The following is a 20,307-nucleotide window of genomic DNA, read 5'->3' on the forward strand; positions in this document are numbered from 1 at the left end:
TGGCATTGTATTCATGTAAGAAAACTGTGGCAAGACATCAGTAGATTTATAATTGAACACATTTATGAAGATCTTACACTATTGTGGAGTGATGTACTGCTTGGATTCTTTACCTACGATAGAAATAAGCTGAAACATTTATGTAATTAATTTCATTATATTTTTGGCCAAATTTCATATTCACAAATGTAAATTTACAAACAAAGAAACACATTTTCTTACCTTACAAAAATAAATGTAACTGTATTTTAAGACAATTAAATACTCTACTAACAAAAAAGCTTTTAGAATTATAAGTGTATGTATGTCCCTTAAGGTCCTTGTGTAATGTGATATTGTACCCGCTAGCTCAATTGTCCATTGTATATTATCCATATATACTTGTGCTCCCTCATGTACTTCCTGTATTGATTTGTTGTTAATAAAAAATACATTTAAAAAAAGGGCGAGGGAGGAAGGAATGATTTTTAAATGGACCGCCCTTGCCCGGAAATGTGTCAGTCGTTCATCCCGCAACGACTGTGTTTTCAGCCACCGGTAGCTTGTGGGTGGTTTATATGCGCTTACAGTCAATTATGATTGCATGTCTACTTATATTACTCTATATAACTGTAACGACCCTGCCACACGAGCATGCTTTGCGGCAAAGTCGATAGCGTGCCGGACCGCGGGCTTCGAACGTCGAGGGTTCGAGACCTGCTCCCTGCTTTTTCAGTCATTACATAATTATACACCTACTGTATGATAGCTAGCAAATGAATTACTAGCTGGAACTTCTGGAGGAAACATTGTTTCTTTCTACAATTTCCAAAAACTAGGCAAAATAAAACATCATTACTTTTACGAGACGTGTTTGTTCATTAGTAGCAACATTTCTAACTTATTTACATTCGTTTTTACATCCAAATTGTATGTTGACTCCATTATTGACGTTGAGGTTTTACGTTTTGACTTCTCTTAGCGGATGTACAATCATCGCGAATTGAATTATGGGGCGTTTCAGGCCCCGAAGTGGACATAATTGTACACTCGCAAACTCCATTAAAACGAGGGCTGAGGGGCTTACGTTGTAAACTTCCCTTGTTTGGACCGACGACAGATATGCCGGCGGGGATTCCCCAAGGACATAAGGCAGGGTAAGTGGACGAGAGTGAGTATTTTATTTGATAGGCAGCCTAAATAGCCTACCTACAACTGGTAAAAAAGTTGTCACGACATGCGTGCTTGCTGCTCTCTCGCTTACGTGACTCAGCCAATAGCTGTAGCGCTCTCTCAACACACACACACACACACACACACACACACACACACACACACACACACACACCTCCGGCCCCCCCATCCAATCACTCAGCAACAACCTGCTCACTACCATCAGCAGGTATTCAAAGTAGACCAATTTTTAGTCCACACCGGAGTCGTGGTCAGATTTGACGAAAGGAGGACAGGAGAGAGACTGTGTAGAAAAGGGACATAGCCGTGGTCAATCGCGTAATTTAAATATTTAAATTGTTGTATTATCAAAAAACAACACAGTTCTCATCTAGAACAGGGAATTTGTGGTAATGCCATTAGATTGATGGCATTTTGGAAATATGAAAAACACGTGACTGATTCAGGTTATACAATTACAGCGCGGTATGAAACATAATAAAACATGTTTCCATTGGGATACTATTAAATGTAACACCAAACATTGCCGCGCCAGCGGCTTAGTCAGAACAAAGATTGTTCTGTCGATAGCGCGCCGGATCTCGGGCTAGAAAGTCGAGGGTTCGAGACCTGCTCCCTGCTGTTTCATTACAATATTAACAGAACATGCATGTCAATGATGTAACTATGTGCCAACGATCTTACCAAATTCTGATGTGCACTTTGAACATGTTATAGTAAAAAGTAGCAAAACCACTAGCCTATGTCAATCAACTATAGTATAAACGTTTAGGCATCCTATTCTGTTGGTCAGCTTGGCGAGAAAGAAATAGCCTATTCCAAACAGACTGGGACCGTTGTGGGACGATAGATCCCAAATTCATACAACCAGTAGGCTACATAAAAAATAAGCAATGAGTCTGATGCAACAGATCAGAACGTCAATCTTAAAATGTTCATAAACTAGTATTTATTCACATTATAAGCGCAACAATGCGGAATGTTCGTTCCATAAACGGCACTGCACATGTGAGTGGTTTCATGTGACAGAGATGAAAATATCCAGTTAGAAATCGAGAATAGGCTACTTAAAAGCAAGGTAAGCCGTGCCTCATATGTATTAAAACGTTCAGGTTTCAAACAATTAAGTAGGCTATATGTTTTCAAAACGCATACTGCCTCCAGCTAAGTGGTGTGGGGCGAGTTGATGAAGCCTGCCTTCCGTTGCCGTTTGATGCCGCATTCAAAACAAATGGGAAAAACTAAATGGGAAATCTACGACTTCCGACTTCAGTGTGTTCAAGACAACTGGGATCTGGGGAAAAAACGAGCTCCGACTGATAAAAATCGCTTTGAACTGTCATCCAACTAGGAATTCCAATTTGGGAACTCAGGCCTCTTTCTAGAGGTCCGACTTTCGAACCTGAAGATCACTGACATCATGATTTTACTACCATTTTTCTGAATTCCCAGTTGTCTTGAAAGCACCACAAGCAGTTCTTGCACTGTCTCACAGATTTTCCAGTCAGTCTCTGTATGCTGTACACCTGTGACCAGATACATAACAAATATACTGTACACACTCTTGTATTTCCATCAATTAATAGGCTAAGAAGCATTTTTTCACTATTGGATTTTTTTCCTTCTTCTCCAGGGCAATTGGCACCACTTTCATTTATAGGCTTTTATATATTTTTTTGCTGATTTTATTTATAGGCTTTTATTTTACTGGCTAATGGAAACCCTGGCATGTGTATAACTACAACCAGTTAGCAAGTCAGAGTTTCCTAGTTCCGACTAGCACATGAACGTGGCAATAGAGATAGGACTCATCTTTGTATGTGTGCCATTAAAGTGTCTATGACATCATGGGCAAAGACGCCATTTTAAAGTAGTAAATGTTCTTCTTCATTGCCAGTTGACTATTTTAAAGTGATGGAAGCCCTCAGTGACAATGTCCATGCTAAAATGGGTTATATGCATGATGCGTCTTCTATGTATCTCTTTGAGAACGTGCACAACTCCAATATATACAAAAACATCCTTCCCAAATTTGCCACTTAGGCCTATATCAGTGCATTCGTAACAAACTAACCATTACACAACGTAATAGACCTGACGTAGCAAAATTAGCTATTACATGTTTTGTTGACCAAATTCGACACTCCATTGACCTCCATTCAAAAAGTCCTTACTTTGTGGACAGATTTTTGGGTGGAGTAAAATCTCTTCTCTTCCTCTCTGGTTAGTACCAGTTCAACGCTCATTGCAGAGGGGTTAGTAAACGTCAGCTATCATATTTCATACCTCGAGAGGTAGCCTAATACGCTCCACTTGTTAGATAAAAATAAGACTTGCGTAAACGTGCTCAATTTAGTAATAGTGTCTATTTGTAGGCACTAACTCCGCCATGGACAAAGCCTGAGGAAAATTAATGTCATTTTGTTTTTTTGGGGGGGATAAACTTCGATAATAATGTCTGTGGTAAACGCATGCTTAGGAAATCTTATATGTTTTGTTGTATGAAATAATATTAATCAGCTAAGGTCACTTTTTAAATACATTTTTGAATGTGTTTTTTTAAAGCACAAAGGCTTCATAATTCATAAAGGTCATGTTAACTGACTGCTATTCTATCAGAACAAAACGTATAAGTACTAAGCCTGTGTAAACTGAAAACAGCAATGCAAAAATAATAATAATTTAACCTTATCAATTTGATTAGCTTGCTAGGTCTATTGAAAGACCAGAGCTGTGTTCGAATACTCATACTAACTGTAGTATGTGTGTTGGTGTTGTAAAACAGGAGAGTGAGACCAAATCATGGACGCTGGATAGAGTGTAATCAAGTATAGCAAAAAGGCAGGCCTGCTCTAGCCAGAGCAGGGGCCCCATTGGTGCACAGCAAAGTCCTTTGCTCTTGGCACCCGACCAGTGGGGGGGGAGAGTGTGAGTGTACAGTGCTCATGAAATGTATGTGTGTCAAGGAAGCGTGGATTTAGGGACTGGTAATGTCTGCTTTAGGGTCAATGTCAGTGAGATAGTTTGGCACTCTAAGCTCGTTAGTGTTGCAGGATGTTCTTTGTAGTTTACAGGGGAGTATATTTGCGTGATGGCAGCTGTGTGTCCTTCGGATAATCATGTTATTGCACGTAGGCTCTAAACTTGACTGAGGACACTGGGCCCAGAGTTATCTGAGGACATCCGGTTTAACCAGAGCATTGGCCTGCTAGTAATGCTTGATATTAGATTATTTATATAACAAATCCCCCTCTTCACATCTTATTAGACGTGAACAATAGAAATAAAATATGAAGCAACCAAACAATTTGGTAGGAACCAAACTTTTGAGTCCCCCTCTTCACGTCTATTAAGACGCGAAAACTATAGGAGAGTGCTACGTTTGGTGCGTGTGAGATTGAAGGGAGTGGTGCTAGGAATGTTATCAGGGATAGGGGTTGGGGTGAGAGGGGTTGATGCTTTAGTATGTGTTTGTTGTTCTATTAACCATGTGAGAGTGCCTAGGGTTACTTCAAATATCAGTAGGAATATCACAAACAGTGGTTCAGATATTCCTAGCCTTGCCCAGGGAGAGAGAAATATCCCTTTAACCTGTTAGAGCTCTAGGGGCGCTATTTCATTTTTGGATAAAAAACGTTCCCGTTTTAAGCGCGATATTTTGTCACGAAAAGATGCTCGACTATGCATATTCAGTTTTGGAAAGAAAACACTCTGAAGTTTCAGAATCTGCAAAGATTTTGTCTGTAAGTGCCCCAGAACTCATTCTACAGGCGAAACCAAGATTATGCATCACCCAGGAATTAGCAGAATTTCTGAAGCTCTGTTTTCCATTCTCTCCTTATATGGCTGTGATTGCGCAACGAATGAGCCTACACTTTCTGTCGTTCGCCCAAGGTCTTAGCAGCATTGTGACGTATTTGTAGGCATATCATTGGAAGATTGACCATAAGAGACTACATTTTCCAAGTGTCCGCCTGGTGTCCTGCGTCGAATTCGGTGCGCAATTGCCAGCTGCTTCTACTTTACCATTTGATTCAGGGGAGAAAGCATGTGTCCAAGAACGATGTATCAATGAAGAGATATGTGAAAAACACCTTGATGATTGATTCTAAACAACGTTTGCCATGTTTTCAGTCGATATTATGGAGTTAATTTGGAAAAAAGTTCGCGTTTTGAGGACTGAATTTTCAGATTTTTTTTGGTAGCCAAATGTGATGTATAAAACGGAGCTATTTCTAATACACAAGGAATATTTTTGGAAAAACTGAGCATCTGCTATCTAACTGAGAGTATCCTCATTGAAAACATCAGAAGTTCTTCAAAGGTAAATGATTTTATTTGAAGGCTTTTATGTTTTTGTTAATGTTGCGTGCTGGATGCTAACGCTAATGCTAACGCTAAATGCTAACGCGAAATGCTAACGCTAGCTAGCTACTTTTACACAAATGATTGTTTTCCTATGGTTGAGAAGCATATTTTGAAAATCTGAGATGACAGTGTTGTTTACAAAAGGCTAAGCTTGAGAGATGGCATATTTATTTCATTTCATTTGCGATTTTCATAAATAGTTAACGTTGTGTTATGCTAATGAGCTTGCTGATAGATTTACACAATCCTGGATACAGGGGTTTTTTCATAGCTAAACGTGACGCAGAAAACGGAGCGATTTGTCCTAAAGAAATAATCTTTCAGGAAAAACTGAACATTTGCTATCTGAGAGTCTCCTCATTGAAAACATCTGAAGTTCTTCAAAGGTAAATGATTTTATTTGAATGCTTTTCTGTTTTTTTGTGTAAATGTTGCCAGCTGAATGCTAATGCTAAATGCTACGTTAGCCATCAATACTGTTACACAAATGCTTGTTTTGCAATGGTTGAGAAGCATATTTTGAAAATCTGAGATGACAGTGTTGTTAACAAAAGGCTAAGCTTGAGAGCTAGCATATTTATTTCATTTCATTTGCGATTTTCATGAATAGTTAACGTTGCGTTATGGTAATGAGCTTGAGTCTGTATTCACGATCCCGGATCCGGGATGGGGAGATCAGAAAGGTTAACTGGGCGAGGTTCCTTTTTCAGGGGAGGTGGAGTTTGATACTCCATCACCTGAATCAGGAGTGTCTTCATTTGGTATCAAATTTAGGCTGTTCAAATCAGCTCAGACTTCAGTCAGTGTTCTGGAAGGAGTTGGGGCTGGGGTGCAATGTGTAAGGTGGTGCCAAGGTGCGCCTGATTTACCTTTGACCTGGACTGAGTGTGAAGTAACCTCCTTCACTTCGTACGGTCCAGTCCACCTGGGTTCCAGCCACTTTCTCTTGTGGACTTTAACCCTCACCCAGTCACCAACCTTTACCTTCAGTGGTGGCGTGTCCCCCGGCAGCTCCCCCTCCTGGACCTTGAGAACCTGGGTAGAGAGTGCTGCAGAGAGAACCGTCAGTTTTTTCACATAATCAGACATTACAATTTGTTGTACATCAAGGGCGGGCATATGACCTCCCTCCCTTGGTGGACCATGCATGACTCTACCAGTCATTATCCCATGAGGCACATACTTTAGCTATCTTAGCTTTTGCTTTTGGTTTGACGTTCCACCAGATTTTGGGATTGGGGTCTGTACACAGATCCAAATCTGTGGGTTATGCCAAATCTTTCTTCCACCTGTCTCAGGTGTTTGTTACTGAAATGTGAGCCATTTGTCAAATTTGATTTGTCTTGGGATGCCATACCTGGGTATTAGTTTGGTTTGTAGCCACTTAATGACTGACCTAGCATTCTCTTTTGCTGTTGGTATTGCTTCTAACCATTTGGACACCTATCTACCATAACTAAGAGATAGCGTTCTATGCTACTGTCCTGAAAATATGCATTAGGTATGTTTGATATGGCTTCTTCGGGTTGTGGCTGTCAAAAACATTGCATTCGTCATAAAATAAGTCATCGTCATAAAATAAGTCAGTCATATTTTTCATGAGGGTGCCACCAGATGTGCGAGACCTTTTGAAGGGTCTTTAGTTTTCCTTCGTGTGTGGGGCCATGTGCTTCTCGTAAAAGTTCTGGGTCCATCAGTGTGGACTGCTCCATGGGCATAGGCTGAGTCTGTATAGATATTCACAGTCTTTCCTTTTCCTCTGATGAGGGCCTGCGTCAATCCGATGATTTCAGCTAATTGGGCAGATGCTGGTTGAGGGATGATGGCTGATTCAAGGGTGACATGTGAACCGTCTGGGAGTTGCTGTACCACCGCATAGGCTGCTATGTTTCCTTCTTCTCCTTTGTAGCAGCAGCCATCAGTGTACAGCCATTGGTCGGGATTGGTCAGTGGTTCATTCTTCAGGTCTGGTCTCAGTTTTAGTTCTTGTACCGCTCTTTCAGCACAAGAGTGGGTCAGTCCTTCTTCTGCGTTGAGTGCATCTGCCATATTTTTCTCTGTGTTCACTTGTTGTTGTAGTCAGGTGCAATCACCGCTGCTGCCGCTGATAGATCTGTTTTCAGGAGTGCAAAAGCTGTTGATGCTTCATCCGTCCAGGTCAGGGGTGCATGGAGGTTCCTTGGTTGTAGGATGACCGGTGCTGCCACCCCCTCTGGGCCACACACAATGGTACAACACCTGATAGGTGGGGTCAGGTGCATCATGTCTTCGTCCCAGTCTTCAGTGTAGGGGCAGTCATCAGTGTCTCAGCTTGGGGCACAAAATAATTACGTGAACTGCTAAGGTAATTATTAACGTGGTTAGGCAAGAAATAACTAAGGCAGTGATTATCTGAAAAAGGTCTTATTTGGCTCCTAATTCTTATTCTAGCTCATCTGGTAATGTCTGTAATGTGTCCTCTAGGTTTCAGTCAGTCCTCAGTGTATATGTGTTCATTTCTATCTTTGTATACTTAGCCCGTCCTTGGTCGAAACCAGGGATGTATTCGCGGTTGTCGGCACAGACCCCACCCTCGCATACAAAGGTTTCCCAGTATGTGGTGCCAGCCACGTGTGTGTTTCTCCGGTAGTTTATTTTAATTTGTTCAGCGATTTATTTAGGGATTTTCTAGAAATGATTCGGCGATTACCTTTTGGAACAATATATTAGTGAATTCAGGCGCTTCTATAACAATTGTCAGAATAATTTTATCACTTTGGGAACCAGTATTTTTTATTCGGATTTGTTCAGTCAATTATTTAAATACTTTCTAAAAATAATTCAGCAATCACCTTTTGGAACAATATATTAGTGAATTCAGGCGCTTCTATAACAATTGTCAGAATAATTCTATCTCTTTAGGAAATATCGATAGAAATTAAAAACTAAAAATCAGTGTATAGCTCGGCGGCTTGTCAATCAAAAGCAGTGCTCAGCTCTGTGACTCTTTCAAAAGTCCGTGCTCAGCTCTGCGGCTTATTTAAGTACTTTCTAGAATTAATTCAGTAATTTCCTTTTGGAACAATATATTAGTGAATTTAGGCGGGTGTGTAACAATTATCAGAATAATATTAGCATCTGGTGAATACCCACAGCAGAAAAAGTAAGATGGCAGCCAGTCAGCATTCAGCACGGCGGCTGGTATGGGCAGTATTTGGGCTCAGCGGCCGTCAATTTTACACCGTTTATGTATTCACAGTATGGCAATTATTCCCCAACAAATGTTTTCTCTGAATTGGGCACAAATGCATCCCCAGTCACGGAATCGCGGAATGTCAAATCTGGTTATATTAATTCTACCTGACTTCACTTCATACACAACCTATTGAGAAAAAAAATAGGACGGTTTTCTATGCAGATTTCAGTCTACTACTCAACTTCACTTCATACACAACCTATTCAAAAAATAGGATGGTTTTCTATGCAGATTTCAGTTGATCAATTATTCACATTAACAAATCATAAAAAGTTATATTATGCACAAGATATCTTTTGACCTATGCCTTCAACAGTTTAGTATCAAAATTTGGCAACGATTCATACTCACTCTCAGTACTTTCTGATCAAAATTTGGTTTAGGCTAAGATACAATATGCAGATTTTGATTTAACAGGCTCTGCTTACCTTTTGGTAGAGATCTCTGATCAGTTACCTGAGACAAGTCGAACGGTTGAAAGTCTCCTAGACTACAGGTCAATCCTTCCGTCTGATTCGAACCGGATGATTTGTCTCGCCTCTCACACCGACCTATCGTGGATCTAATTCAGGAAGAATAACCATCCTCTGCTACCAATTTGTTGGTGCTGTAAAACAGGAGAGTGAGACCAAATCATGGACGCTGGACAGAGTGTAATCAAGTATAGCAAAAAGGCAGTTTATTGAGTCAAAAGATATCTTGTCCTGCAGTTTAACGTGCACGGACCCTATTCCTTTGGCTCAGAAGGAGTCAGCCCAGGAAGGGGGTGCTTAGCCAGAGTTTACAGCAGAATGTATACACAGAATAATGTAGGTGGAGTCTCGTCGTGTTGGTCTTCTGACTGGTCCTGAAGAGTTGGAGGCGGGCCTGCTCTAGTCAGAGCAGGGGCCCCATTGGTGCACAGCAAAGTCCTTTGCTCTTGGCACCTGACCAGTAGGGGGGGGGGGGGGGGGGTAGAGTGTGAGTGTACAGTGCTCATGAAATGTATGTGTGTCAAGGAAGCGTGGATTTAGGGACTGGTAATGTCTGCTTTAGGCCCAGGTGTTTCCTGTCTTTGCAGGAGTGCATGCAAGGGTCAATGTCAGTGAGATAGTTTGGCACTCTAAGCTCGTTAGTGTTGCAGGATGTTCTTTGTAGTTTACAGGGGAGTATATTTGCGTGATGGCAGCTGTGTGTCCTTCGGATAATCATGTTATTGCACGTAGGCTCTAAACTTGACTGAGGACACTGGGCCCAGAGTTATCTGAGGACATCCGGTTTAACCAGAGCATTGGCCTGCTAGTAATGCTTGATATTAGATTATTTATATAACATGTGACGTAAATGTAGTATATAGTTTGTATGCCAAAAGTTCTGGGATGTCCTTCTGCATTCACCAAAAGCCGACGTATACAATCAGTGGACTCAGCAAAAAAAATTTAGGGCCTATAATGCCCCAGAAAATCGGCTAGGCTTCACAACGTTTTCAGATTATAAGAAAATGGTCGGAATATATGCAGCCAAAGGATACATTAATTGCTTTAACTAATTATGACAAATGTTAAGAAAATGCTGACCAATGTAATGACTTTTCAAATAAATGACCTTACACGTTATGTTGGTTAACAATTATGCTAACTAACTACCCAATACTTATTGACTTGATTATTCCCGTAATTTAGCGAAGTGGTATAGTCATTGCGCGTTCTCAATGGACATTCGGGTGCGTTAGTAAATTCGTTCTAGCTATCTACTCCGATTTCAGAGCACTCTCGTCTGAGTACCTGTCTCAGAGCGCAGAATAACTGATGCATTTACGAACTCTCAACACCAGTTGAATATGGTCGGTGTCAGTAAACGTCGACAAAACAGCTTAAAAAGACAATAAATGTAATGAAATTAACGAAACCTTGTTTTTCACAAGTGTATTATAGGTTGAGAGTTCTGCAAAACAATGTTCACCCCAACAATGAGAATGAACAGTAAATGACTATAATATATTGAATTCATTAACATAAATTACCATAACCAAACAAACATTGCAGGTTAGAAATGATGTGAATTAACGGTAAATGTAGGCTACTACTGGTGATGTATGTAATGGGGAATTGATAGAAGGCACACAATTAAGTTTTGAAACAATGAATGCCCACAAAATAGCGGGATAGAGTGCATTCTGGAGAGAGACATGCGTTTTGCATCTAAACCACAATCCCCAAATTCTTGGACCGTGACATCCCTGCAGCCTCTTCAATGGATTAGTCCACTGAGACAGGTGCAAATCATACAGGTGTCTTATGTGCCATTATTATTATTTTTTACTATTTGCGACTGCTCAACTAATTTTTAAAAAATGTTTTCAGTACAGACGTCTTTTGTCATACAGTAGGGTATTCCATATAAGGCACCTGACCTTATGAAAGTTGCACAGTTTACCCTTAATCTTGTAATAAATTAAATCTAGTGATACATAACTTGATATTTCTGCCATCCATTTGACAGGATAATCAACCTTCCAATTAATGGCAATGCATTTCTTAGCCGCTATGAATGCTAGGTTACACAGTTTGTTTTGATAAGTCTCCAGTATAAACATTTCCAGCAAACAAAAACAGGGAGAAGGGATCATCTGTATACATGCTGAGATAAAAGATCATACTCTTTCCAGGAATTCAGATAGTCGTCACAAGATCATAACATATGCAAATATGTACGCCGATATTCCTTCTTAATTCGCTCAATAACTTTGTGGAAAAAGGGTTTATTGGTTTAAATGTGCCAACTGTTCTCTTGCTACAAAAAAAGGGTTTTGGGCTAGTTTTCAAGCCTTGTGGGCTGTTTTGAGAAGCCATTGGGCTATATTGTTTTACCTGAGTGTAGTGTTTGTAATGCAAGATGGAGGAGAGTCTGTCTCTCTCGGAGATCTGGAGCCTTCAACCACAAGGGGGCATTGACATGGTCATTGAAATGCATTACATCCGCCAGAACATAATGTGCTTATGGGTAACGTGAACAAAGCTTAACATGCAACACAAATTGTGGAGCCTGCCAGAGTGCTTGATGAATGCTAATCTCGGTTATCCATAAGTAAAATTCTCTGGAAAATTGTACTTTAGCCATTTATATGTGAATCTGTCTATGAGAGATTAGATGCATGTTTGTGCTTACATTTTTTTAGATTACAGTGATCTTTATTTCACTAGGCAAGTCAGTTAAGAACCAATTCTTATTTTCAATGATGGCCTAGGAACAGTGGGTTAACTGCCTTGATCAGGGACAGAATGACAGATTTTTACCTTGTCAGCTCAGGGATTCGATCTTGTCGATCTTGCCTTTTGGTTACTAGTCCAACGCCCTAACCACTAGGCTACCTGCTGCCCCTTTAGTTTAAACCTAGTTCAGGTTGATGTTAAAACATACACACACACACACACACACAAACTACTAAATGTTTATCTCTCTCTCCCAGGAGTGCATCTACATTTGGAAGTTGTCAATATGTTCTCTGAGGAAGAGCAGACATCCCCTACATCCTCCTCTTCATCGCCACCTCCATCCTCCCACTTCATCGGGAGGAAAGAAGACGTTGTCCAGGCCAAGCGTGTCACCAAGCTGGTGGGCGGGAGGGATGTGCTGGTTCTGTGCCACCAGGGCAAGCTCCACGCCATGGACATGCGCTGCTACCGTAAGGATCGGGTCATGGGTGTGTGCAAAATGGATGTTGGGGATAGTTGTGTATTTATTTTCTGGGTGAGAGAGTGACAATTTTTTTTTCTTCATGATTTCGTAGTTTCCTAAGTCAAAGTTTGTACCAACAGATGTAGCCAATTGAATAGCCTATGATTATAGAATATGCATAAAATGCATCCTCCAATTGCAACAACTGCCTATGCCCATACATGTTGTCTAAAGAAAATGTTATATTTATATTTATATACCAAGTTAGGCATAGGCTACCTCATTTCAAAATAGGCCATCATCACTGTCAATGGTGAATGATAATTCTTCATATTTTACTAGTGAAACATCCAAACTGCATCTCCGTGCCAATCATTTGGTTGTTCTCAATTAGTTTCATGGTAATATGCATTTAGATCTCCTTGAATTACTGTTTCATGAGCGAACTAGAGCAGATGGTGTTAACAAACTAATAGCCTTTCTTCCATTTTGTTATAATACAAACATACATCTTGCCAAGTGGTGCGTTCTGTTGAGTTTTGGCACATGAGGAAAAAAATGTGACTCTTCAGCTATCCATCCTAAAATATAGTTCGAAATGAGGTGTTTTAGGTGTAACAGTAACGTTATAGGCCTACTATGCTATGGTATTACTGTATATTAAGTTTTCTTATGCAATCATTATGTGATCTTGCAAGACATTGATTCAGCTTTGCTCTAACTTCTGCATAAAGTTCCCTCAGCGCTCACAACAGGCAACCTCTGACAAAAGTCCCTCTACTTCTATTTGAGGTGAAAATTATGAATCCGACACCTTATCGATAACAACAGCTCGTGGTCCTCCTGGAATCAGAAGTTTTTTTTATCAATGGAGGAACGTAGTCAGAGAAATGCTGATGAATGTCTTGCTCGAGCTGTGTATGCCACTAGCTCACCTCCGATGCTCACAGGAAATGTGTATTGGAAGAGATTTCTGAATGTTCTTTTCCCAGCATACACCCCTCCAACCAGACATGCTTTATCTACTAATTTGCTGGATGCAGAGTTCAACAGAGTTCGTGTAGGTCAAGCAAATCATAGAGAAAGTAGACTGTATTGCAATAATCTCTGATGGGTGGTCGAATGTTCATGGGCAAGGAATAATTAACTACATCATCTCCACCCCTCAACCAGTATTCTACAAGAACACAGAAACGAGGGACAACAGACCCACCGGTCTCTACATTGCAGATGAGCTGAAGGCAGTCATCATTCACCTTGGACCACAGAAGGTATTTGCACTGGTGACAGACAATGCTGCGAACATGAAGGCTGCTTGGTCTAAGGTGGAGGAGTCCTACCCTCACATCACACCCATTGGCTGTGCTGCTCATGCATTGAATCTGAAAACAATGGATACAAGAGAACCAAGGAAATGATTAGGTATGTGGGTCATCAAGTTATAGCTGCAAACAAAGTGAGAAGAATAATAGCACCACATTGAAGAAGCCCAGCAACACAAGTTGGGGTGGGTCTCCTGGAGGGGAAGGAGTCTCTCCAAGATATGGCCAATCACAGTCTGGCGATATGGACAGCCCCATCAAGAGGATCCTCCCGGATGATGTATTTTTGGAGAGAGTGGTAAGCAGCCTGAAACTCCTGAAACCTATAGCAGTAGCCATTGCAAGGATTGAGGGAGACAATGCCATCCTGTCTGATGTTCAGACTCTGCTTGCAGATGTAAGAGAAGAAATCCGTACTGCCCTGCCCACTTCACTGTTGCTCCAAGCAGATGAAACTGCAGTTCTGAAATACATCAAAAAGTGTGAAGACTTCTGCTTGAAGCCCATACACACCGCAGCGTACATGTTTGACCCCAAGTATGCTGGCAAGAGCATCCTGTCTGGTGCAGAGATCAACAAGGCCTATGGTGTCATCACTACCGTGTCTCGCCACCTTGGCCTGGATGAGGGCAAGGTTCTTGACAGTCTGGCGAAGTACACTTCCAAGCAAGAGCTTTGGGATGGAGATGCAATCTTGCAGTCGTGCCAACATATCTCATCAGCCACCTGGTGGAGGGGACTTTGTGGATCTGAGGCTCTTTCCCGTTGCCTCCATCATCCTCCAAATCCCACCAACATCAGCCGCCTCAGAGCGCAACTGGTCCATGTTTGGGAACACACACACCAAAGCACGCAACAGGCTGACCAATACAAGGTTTGAAAAATTGGTTGCCATCCAGGCAAATTTGAGTCTTTTTGAGCCTGACAATGAGCCATCCTCAACAAGATTGGAAAGTGACAGTGAAGATGAGGCATCAGAGTGGGCCAATGGGCCTCTGCAGTGCACATGTAACAGTATAGCTTCCGTCCCTCTCCTCGCCCCTACCTGGGCTCGAACCAGGGATCCTCTGCACACATCAACAACTGCCTCCCACAAGGCATCGTTACCCATCGCTCCACAAAAGCCACAGCCGTTGCAGAGCAAGGAGAACAACTACTTCAAGGTCTCAGAGCGAGTGACGTCACTGATTGAAACGCTATTAGCGCGCACCCTGCTAACTAGCTAGCCATTTCACATCGGTTACACACACATGTAGCTTATAGTTCTTCATCATTCTTACCACCGCCAGAGAAGACAAGGAAGAAACCACCATGTACCTCTAGGCTGCTATACATATTTATTTGATTTGTCATTCTATTGTTTTTCATTTTAGTGGTAATTAAAGAGAATTTATTTATAATTTATCCGAATACATTTTCCAGAAATAGTTTTACCAGCTGTGTGTATTCTCATATTGAAAAAAGTGAGGGAGCACCGCTCCTCCGCACTCCGGCAGTACTACACCCCTGGTTGGGAAAAGGAATAGATTGGGGCTAGAAAATTCCACTCCTCCAAACCAACATTCCCCATGTTTTACGATGGACAGTATATCTGTCATGTATTGTCATGTTGTGTCTTTCTGTCCTTTCCTTTCACCCTGTCTCCCTCTGCTGGTCGTATTAGGTTACCTTTTCTCCCCCGCTTTCCCCCAGCTGTTCCTTGTCTCCTCTGACTACCTCATCCACCCCTTTTCCCACCTGTTCCCTTTTTCCCTCTGATTAGGTCCCTATATCTCTCTCTGTTTCTGCTCCTGTCTTTGTCGGATTCTTGTTTGTTGTGTTTCATGCCTGAACCAGACTATCGTCATGTTTGCTGTAACCTTGTCCTGTCCTGTCGGAATCTGCCGGTCTATCTGAGCCTACCTATGTTTGGTTATTAAAGAAGCTCTGTTTAAGTTAATTCGCTTTTGGGTCCTCATTCACTCACCGTAACAATATCAGTTGACCTTTAAAAGCAGCACAATAAAGTCATTATTAGGATTCGCCCAATAACGGAGGAAAGGAGCCTGACCTTACTATAGTCCAAGGACCTTCTGTTTAGAGGTGAATTGGCTCTGGTAGACAAAACAGCCAGATACTCCATTTAAACATGAATCGATTCTCAATTGCGGTGCGGTGCGGTACGGTTCTAGAAACATAAAATCCTCTACTTTCATATCACAAAAAAATTATTTCACAAATGCAAAATATACAGTTTTAACATTTGCAGCCAACAGTATTTTCCTGTGACAACATGTTTGTGGTGTCCGTCTTCCATTTAGCCAACACACAGGTGTTCGGCGATAGCTAATTAGTTTAGGTAGTCGACTCTGTTCTCCGTAAACAAGCGCAGTAACAAGAAAATATGGCTGTGTGGGAACCCTAACCCTATAAAAGTGTGTTGTAATTTAACCTTTTTTAAAATGATTATTTATTGTGATATAAAAATGTCTGAATTAAATCATTTGTTTAAACGTAAATAGAATATTGTAGAAAGAAGGGTCAAGACATTTTATTTTTTGTCATTTGGCTTGTTTTTGAGAAACTTACCTCAACTTACCTCTTACCTTACCTCATTCACTTCATTGCTCTTTGTGTGGTATCAGGGCACGCAAAAGACACGAACAAGCTCCTAAAACACCCAAATACGTCCTTTTAGAAACAGACATGCTCTCAGTATAGTGATGTAGGTTGTTAGATGTTAGATGTTATGAATAGGCTATACTATCTATCCCTGACACTGAATTCCAGTGGTGTTGTACTGTCTTATCTTGCCAGATACCGGTGGACCACTGCAGGAGGGAGATATCGAGGTCAGTCGTCTGATTTGTCTTTGACCTACTACTTGTTCCACACTGTCCTCATGAATCCTGTGCTTTACCAGGAATCCCAGGCTCTTTCTCCATTGTCTCTCCTATATTCCTTGCCTCATCAAAACGCAGTGGAGGAAAGTGTCAGACGGGAGGGATCTTCTCCATTGCATTTTGAAAAGGGAGCTAGGACAGACAGTTGAGAAGAGCCCCACTCTTCTCTCTCATTCCTACAGCTCATTCTCATAGCTAAACAATCTTTTGTGTTTTTCTGTTTGTTTCTTTGATGTGCCCAGGAGTTTGATGGGCGGATGTGCATCGTGTGTCCGTGGCACAAGTACAAGATCACGCTGGCGGAAGGCGAGGGGCTGTACCAGGCGGTGAACCCCTCGGCTACACCCCCTAAACCCACCTGGCGCTCCAAAGGGGTCAAACAGAGGGTTCACCAGGTCACAGAGATCAACAGGGATGTGTATGTCACATTTAATGACTCACCGGACACCATTGACTCTGACTTCTACCAGACAGAGAGATACAGGGCCACTATAAATAAGGCCCAGCCCAAGACAAAGAAATTACTCGAGAAGGTGACGAGCAGGAAAGTGTAAGGATTTGGGCCATTTTGGTTGGGAGAAAACCCCTAGTGATACTAAATGTGTCTTTCGTTAGCACCGTGGAATAGTAAACGGGTGGTGCAGGTACAAGACTGACTAAGTACTTCCCTATCAGCAGCTCAAAGTGTAATCTCTGGGTTATCCTTTCGTATCCTCCAGTGCACTAACTGAGCTCAATCTCAATCTTTTCCAAGTTTTCAAACTTGTACACACTTAAATATGTGTTTAAAGATTTTCTGTTTTTCTACAGGTGCAGTCTTCCTCTATTTCTTCAGTTTTGTTTGACTTGTAATGTCTGCGTCTATACAGCAAACGTCTTAAAGAACGAAAGCAGAACTAGTTAACATTTGTGTCTTTTATTTATACAAAAGATAGTGGTTAAGTGATTTAAAGATGTTTGGATGTAAACATCACTGGAGGAATATTACTGGAGGAACCGAGACAGGCCTACAGTCATGAAGATAGACGGGTGACTAACATCAGAGCTATAGATGACACACAATGTTTGGTCTCAGTTCAGCAGACAGAACGAAGGCAAGGGGTTTTCCAGGTGGTGCAGATATTCACAGCTGTCTGTGGCCAAAACAGAGAAGGACAGAGAGATGAGAGGTTGTGTGGAAAAACAGGTGAGCTAGCACTGATACCCTACACAGTCACAGTATCAAGAAGAAGCCTTGCACAGAATAGTGTGAAATGTTGTTCATGGCAGTACCTGAAGATCATTGCAGCAATCCGATTGACTTAAGCATTCCCTCCAGTTTCCCACTCTTATCCAGCGCTTTAACATCACTGCCCCCACCAACACACTCCTTACCGACGAACACCCGTGGCACCTTCACACACACACACACACACACATTCATATGGATTATAAGCTTTAATATATTTTTCAATTAATGTAGGAATTTGATCATGATGGTATCAACATTGCAAAGTATCAGATTGTTTTTATTTCCCTAATGTACTGCTTTGCTGACAATTCAATGGGAAATCAGTGGGGGGCTACAGTAGCCCACTGAAATGAATGGATTTAAGGTTTGTGCACACGGTTGTGTCGAACTGTATGCTTTCCGGTGGATTCCCATTCATTTCAATGGGAGGCATGCACCACTACGGATGCACCACTACAACTCACCTGGCAGATTATGCAGACTAGCAGTGTTTTGGATTCGTCCAGTTTGTGCGTTGCTTTTCTGTGCGGTATCAGACACGTAAATAGATAAACCACCGAATAAATTTGTAATGTGTAGCATGATTATGTTTGTTCTGATGCAGTACATAAATTGCGAAGACTACTTAACATTTACCGTACAGCAATGTAATGATGCAGTCTGTGTGCACGCGGCGTTAGGCGCGCTTCAAACCCCTTTCGCGCAACTCCTGCCCGCCTTTCTGAACATGGCTCATTTGCTGAGTGACAGTGGCAAGACTAAAATTAAAGTATGAATACACTAACAAAATTAGGCTACTTCTATGTACTTTGAAGGGTTGCCATATACGAAATAAATGTTTTATATGGCTCCTTCTGGGGGGGGGGGGGGGGGGGGGGGAGTTAAAAACAGGCTAGTAAAAGTCTAGAGATGGCTGGATAACAAAGCGAAACAAAAATGCATTCACTCACTCACTGTTCGTTCACCTGTCATTTTATTTAGGTAATCCTGGATTTCATTCATGTCATCTCGTCCAGTGATGTCTATGAATTCCAAGTGTCCAGATTTGAATCAATACTTTGACAATTAAATCCATACTTTGACAAAACATATTTTGCCATTACGCAATATGGGCATGACGGTTTTAGAAACACGACTACTTTGTCCCCTTAAATTCTGGCCGTAACGAATTCCTGAGCCATGTTGCTATTTAGAGAGCCGCAGCGTTATGAATAGAGTAATCCAACAGATTGTAAATATTTATGACTGAAATTGAGAGAGAGTTGGCGAAACGATAGCCAGAATAGCTCCAACCTTACTCTTGTTTACAGCTGCACTGGGGTCGTACAGGCTTCCTGTTTAGATTAGGACACTGTGGAGCCAGCGCAAGATGTGACTCAGAAAACGTATCTCAATACAGGGATGAGAAAAGTTTTGTAGTGAGAAAGAATTGTCCCATTTTCCCGTAAAGCACTTCACCTCAAATTTCAATCTGTCAAAATTGTACACGAGATCCATACAGAACTGAGTATGAAAAAACACCTTCTAATCAGTTGTACAAAATTGTATTATATTTTATGGGCTGCGTGAAAAAAATCACAATGCAAGTGGTGAGATGCGCATTAGGCCTATTCTTTGTTGAAGAAAGTGTTAATTGTTCTGGGTAATAAAACTAATTTGAATAAACATAAATAATCCCCCCATCATTATTCATTTTCACTTTTGTCTAGTTGAGCCTGCCTTTACCCAACGTGTATGACGTGTAGTTGTAGGCCTAGTCTAGACCACTTTATTCGACTACGATTCTAGACCAAGACTGGAAGGGTCGAGACCAAGACAAATTCCAAACCAATAAATATTTGGGGATTCTAAAAAGTTATTTTCCAACCCCAATTTTGCCAAAATGTCTTCTGGCCATCCGCAGCCTGCAATCACAGATTATAAATCAATGAACATATTGTTTTGAGATTTAGTCAAGACGGAGTAGATCGGTGTCCGATCCCGAGACAAGACAGAGACTATCAAAAGCGGTTTTAAGACTACAACACTGAATCTCACACCCGTTTTTTTGTGTGTTGTGCACTACCTTCACTTCTCTGTTAAACGAGGTTGTTGCACAGATACTTTTGACCAGATCACTTTCAATATTGCCTCAAAGATCAATACTTAAAAGTTGAGCCTATATATTATTGTGCCTTAACTTGTAGCTACATCGTTAATCTGGAATGTTAGTGTGAGCTGTTTAAAGAAATGCTATTGCAGTGTGGCTGCCTCTTTCCACCTCTTCCTTTCCCTGATCCCTTACAAACCAACATGAGAGAACCTTAGGAGTGTCCAGTCCAACCCAAACTTCTACTGTAGTGTATTAAACACTAAAACGATGTCTATAATACTTATCATTGGACTGATAATACAACACACAATTCAAAAGAAGACAAGATAAGACACCATATTGTCTAC

The 20,307-nt window shown here is 41.3% G+C and overlaps 1 protein-coding gene and 1 pseudogene across 2 annotated transcripts; one reads left to right on the top strand and one right to left on the bottom strand.

Moving 5' to 3' along the window:
• Positions 1-469: 469 nt before the first annotated feature.
• LOC110525394 (Rieske domain-containing protein) lies at positions 470-19,550 on the top strand. Its single transcript, XM_021605463.3, has 4 exons — positions 470-1,136; positions 12,225-12,440; positions 16,552-16,586; positions 16,880-19,550. The coding sequence occupies exons 2-4, from the start codon at positions 12,254-12,256 to the stop codon at positions 17,189-17,191; spliced, it is 534 nt and encodes a 177-aa protein (XP_021461138.3). The 5' UTR covers positions 470-1,136; positions 12,225-12,253; the 3' UTR covers positions 17,192-19,550.
• Positions 17,538-19,049, bottom strand: LOC110525395 (glutaredoxin-1-like; annotated as a pseudogene). Its single transcript, XR_016496540.1, has 3 exons — positions 18,823-19,049; positions 17,910-18,030; positions 17,538-17,770 (listed from the first exon to the last, which is right to left on the bottom strand). The product of XR_016496540.1 is annotated as a glutaredoxin-1-like (transcript).
• Positions 19,551-20,307: the final 757 nt, after the last annotated feature.

The sequence above is a fragment of the Oncorhynchus mykiss genome, chromosome 6, assembly GCF_057628025.1.
Source record: "Oncorhynchus mykiss isolate SJ-2025 chromosome 6, ASM5762802v1, whole genome shotgun sequence".
NCBI classification, from domain to species: domain Eukaryota; kingdom Metazoa; phylum Chordata; class Actinopteri; order Salmoniformes; family Salmonidae; genus Oncorhynchus; species Oncorhynchus mykiss.

Coding starts and splice junctions, on each gene's coding strand:
- LOC110525394 (XM_021605463.3), top strand. CDS start 12,254: ATGTTCTCTGAGGAAGAGCAGACATCCCCTACATCCTCCTCTTCATCG. Junction 12,441..16,551: donor CATGGACATGCGCTGCTACC/GTAAGGATCGGG, acceptor TTATCTTGCCAG/ATACCGGTGGACCACTGCAG. Junction 16,587..16,879: donor TGCAGGAGGGAGATATCGAG/GTCAGTCGTCTG, acceptor TGATGTGCCCAG/GAGTTTGATGGGCGGATGTG.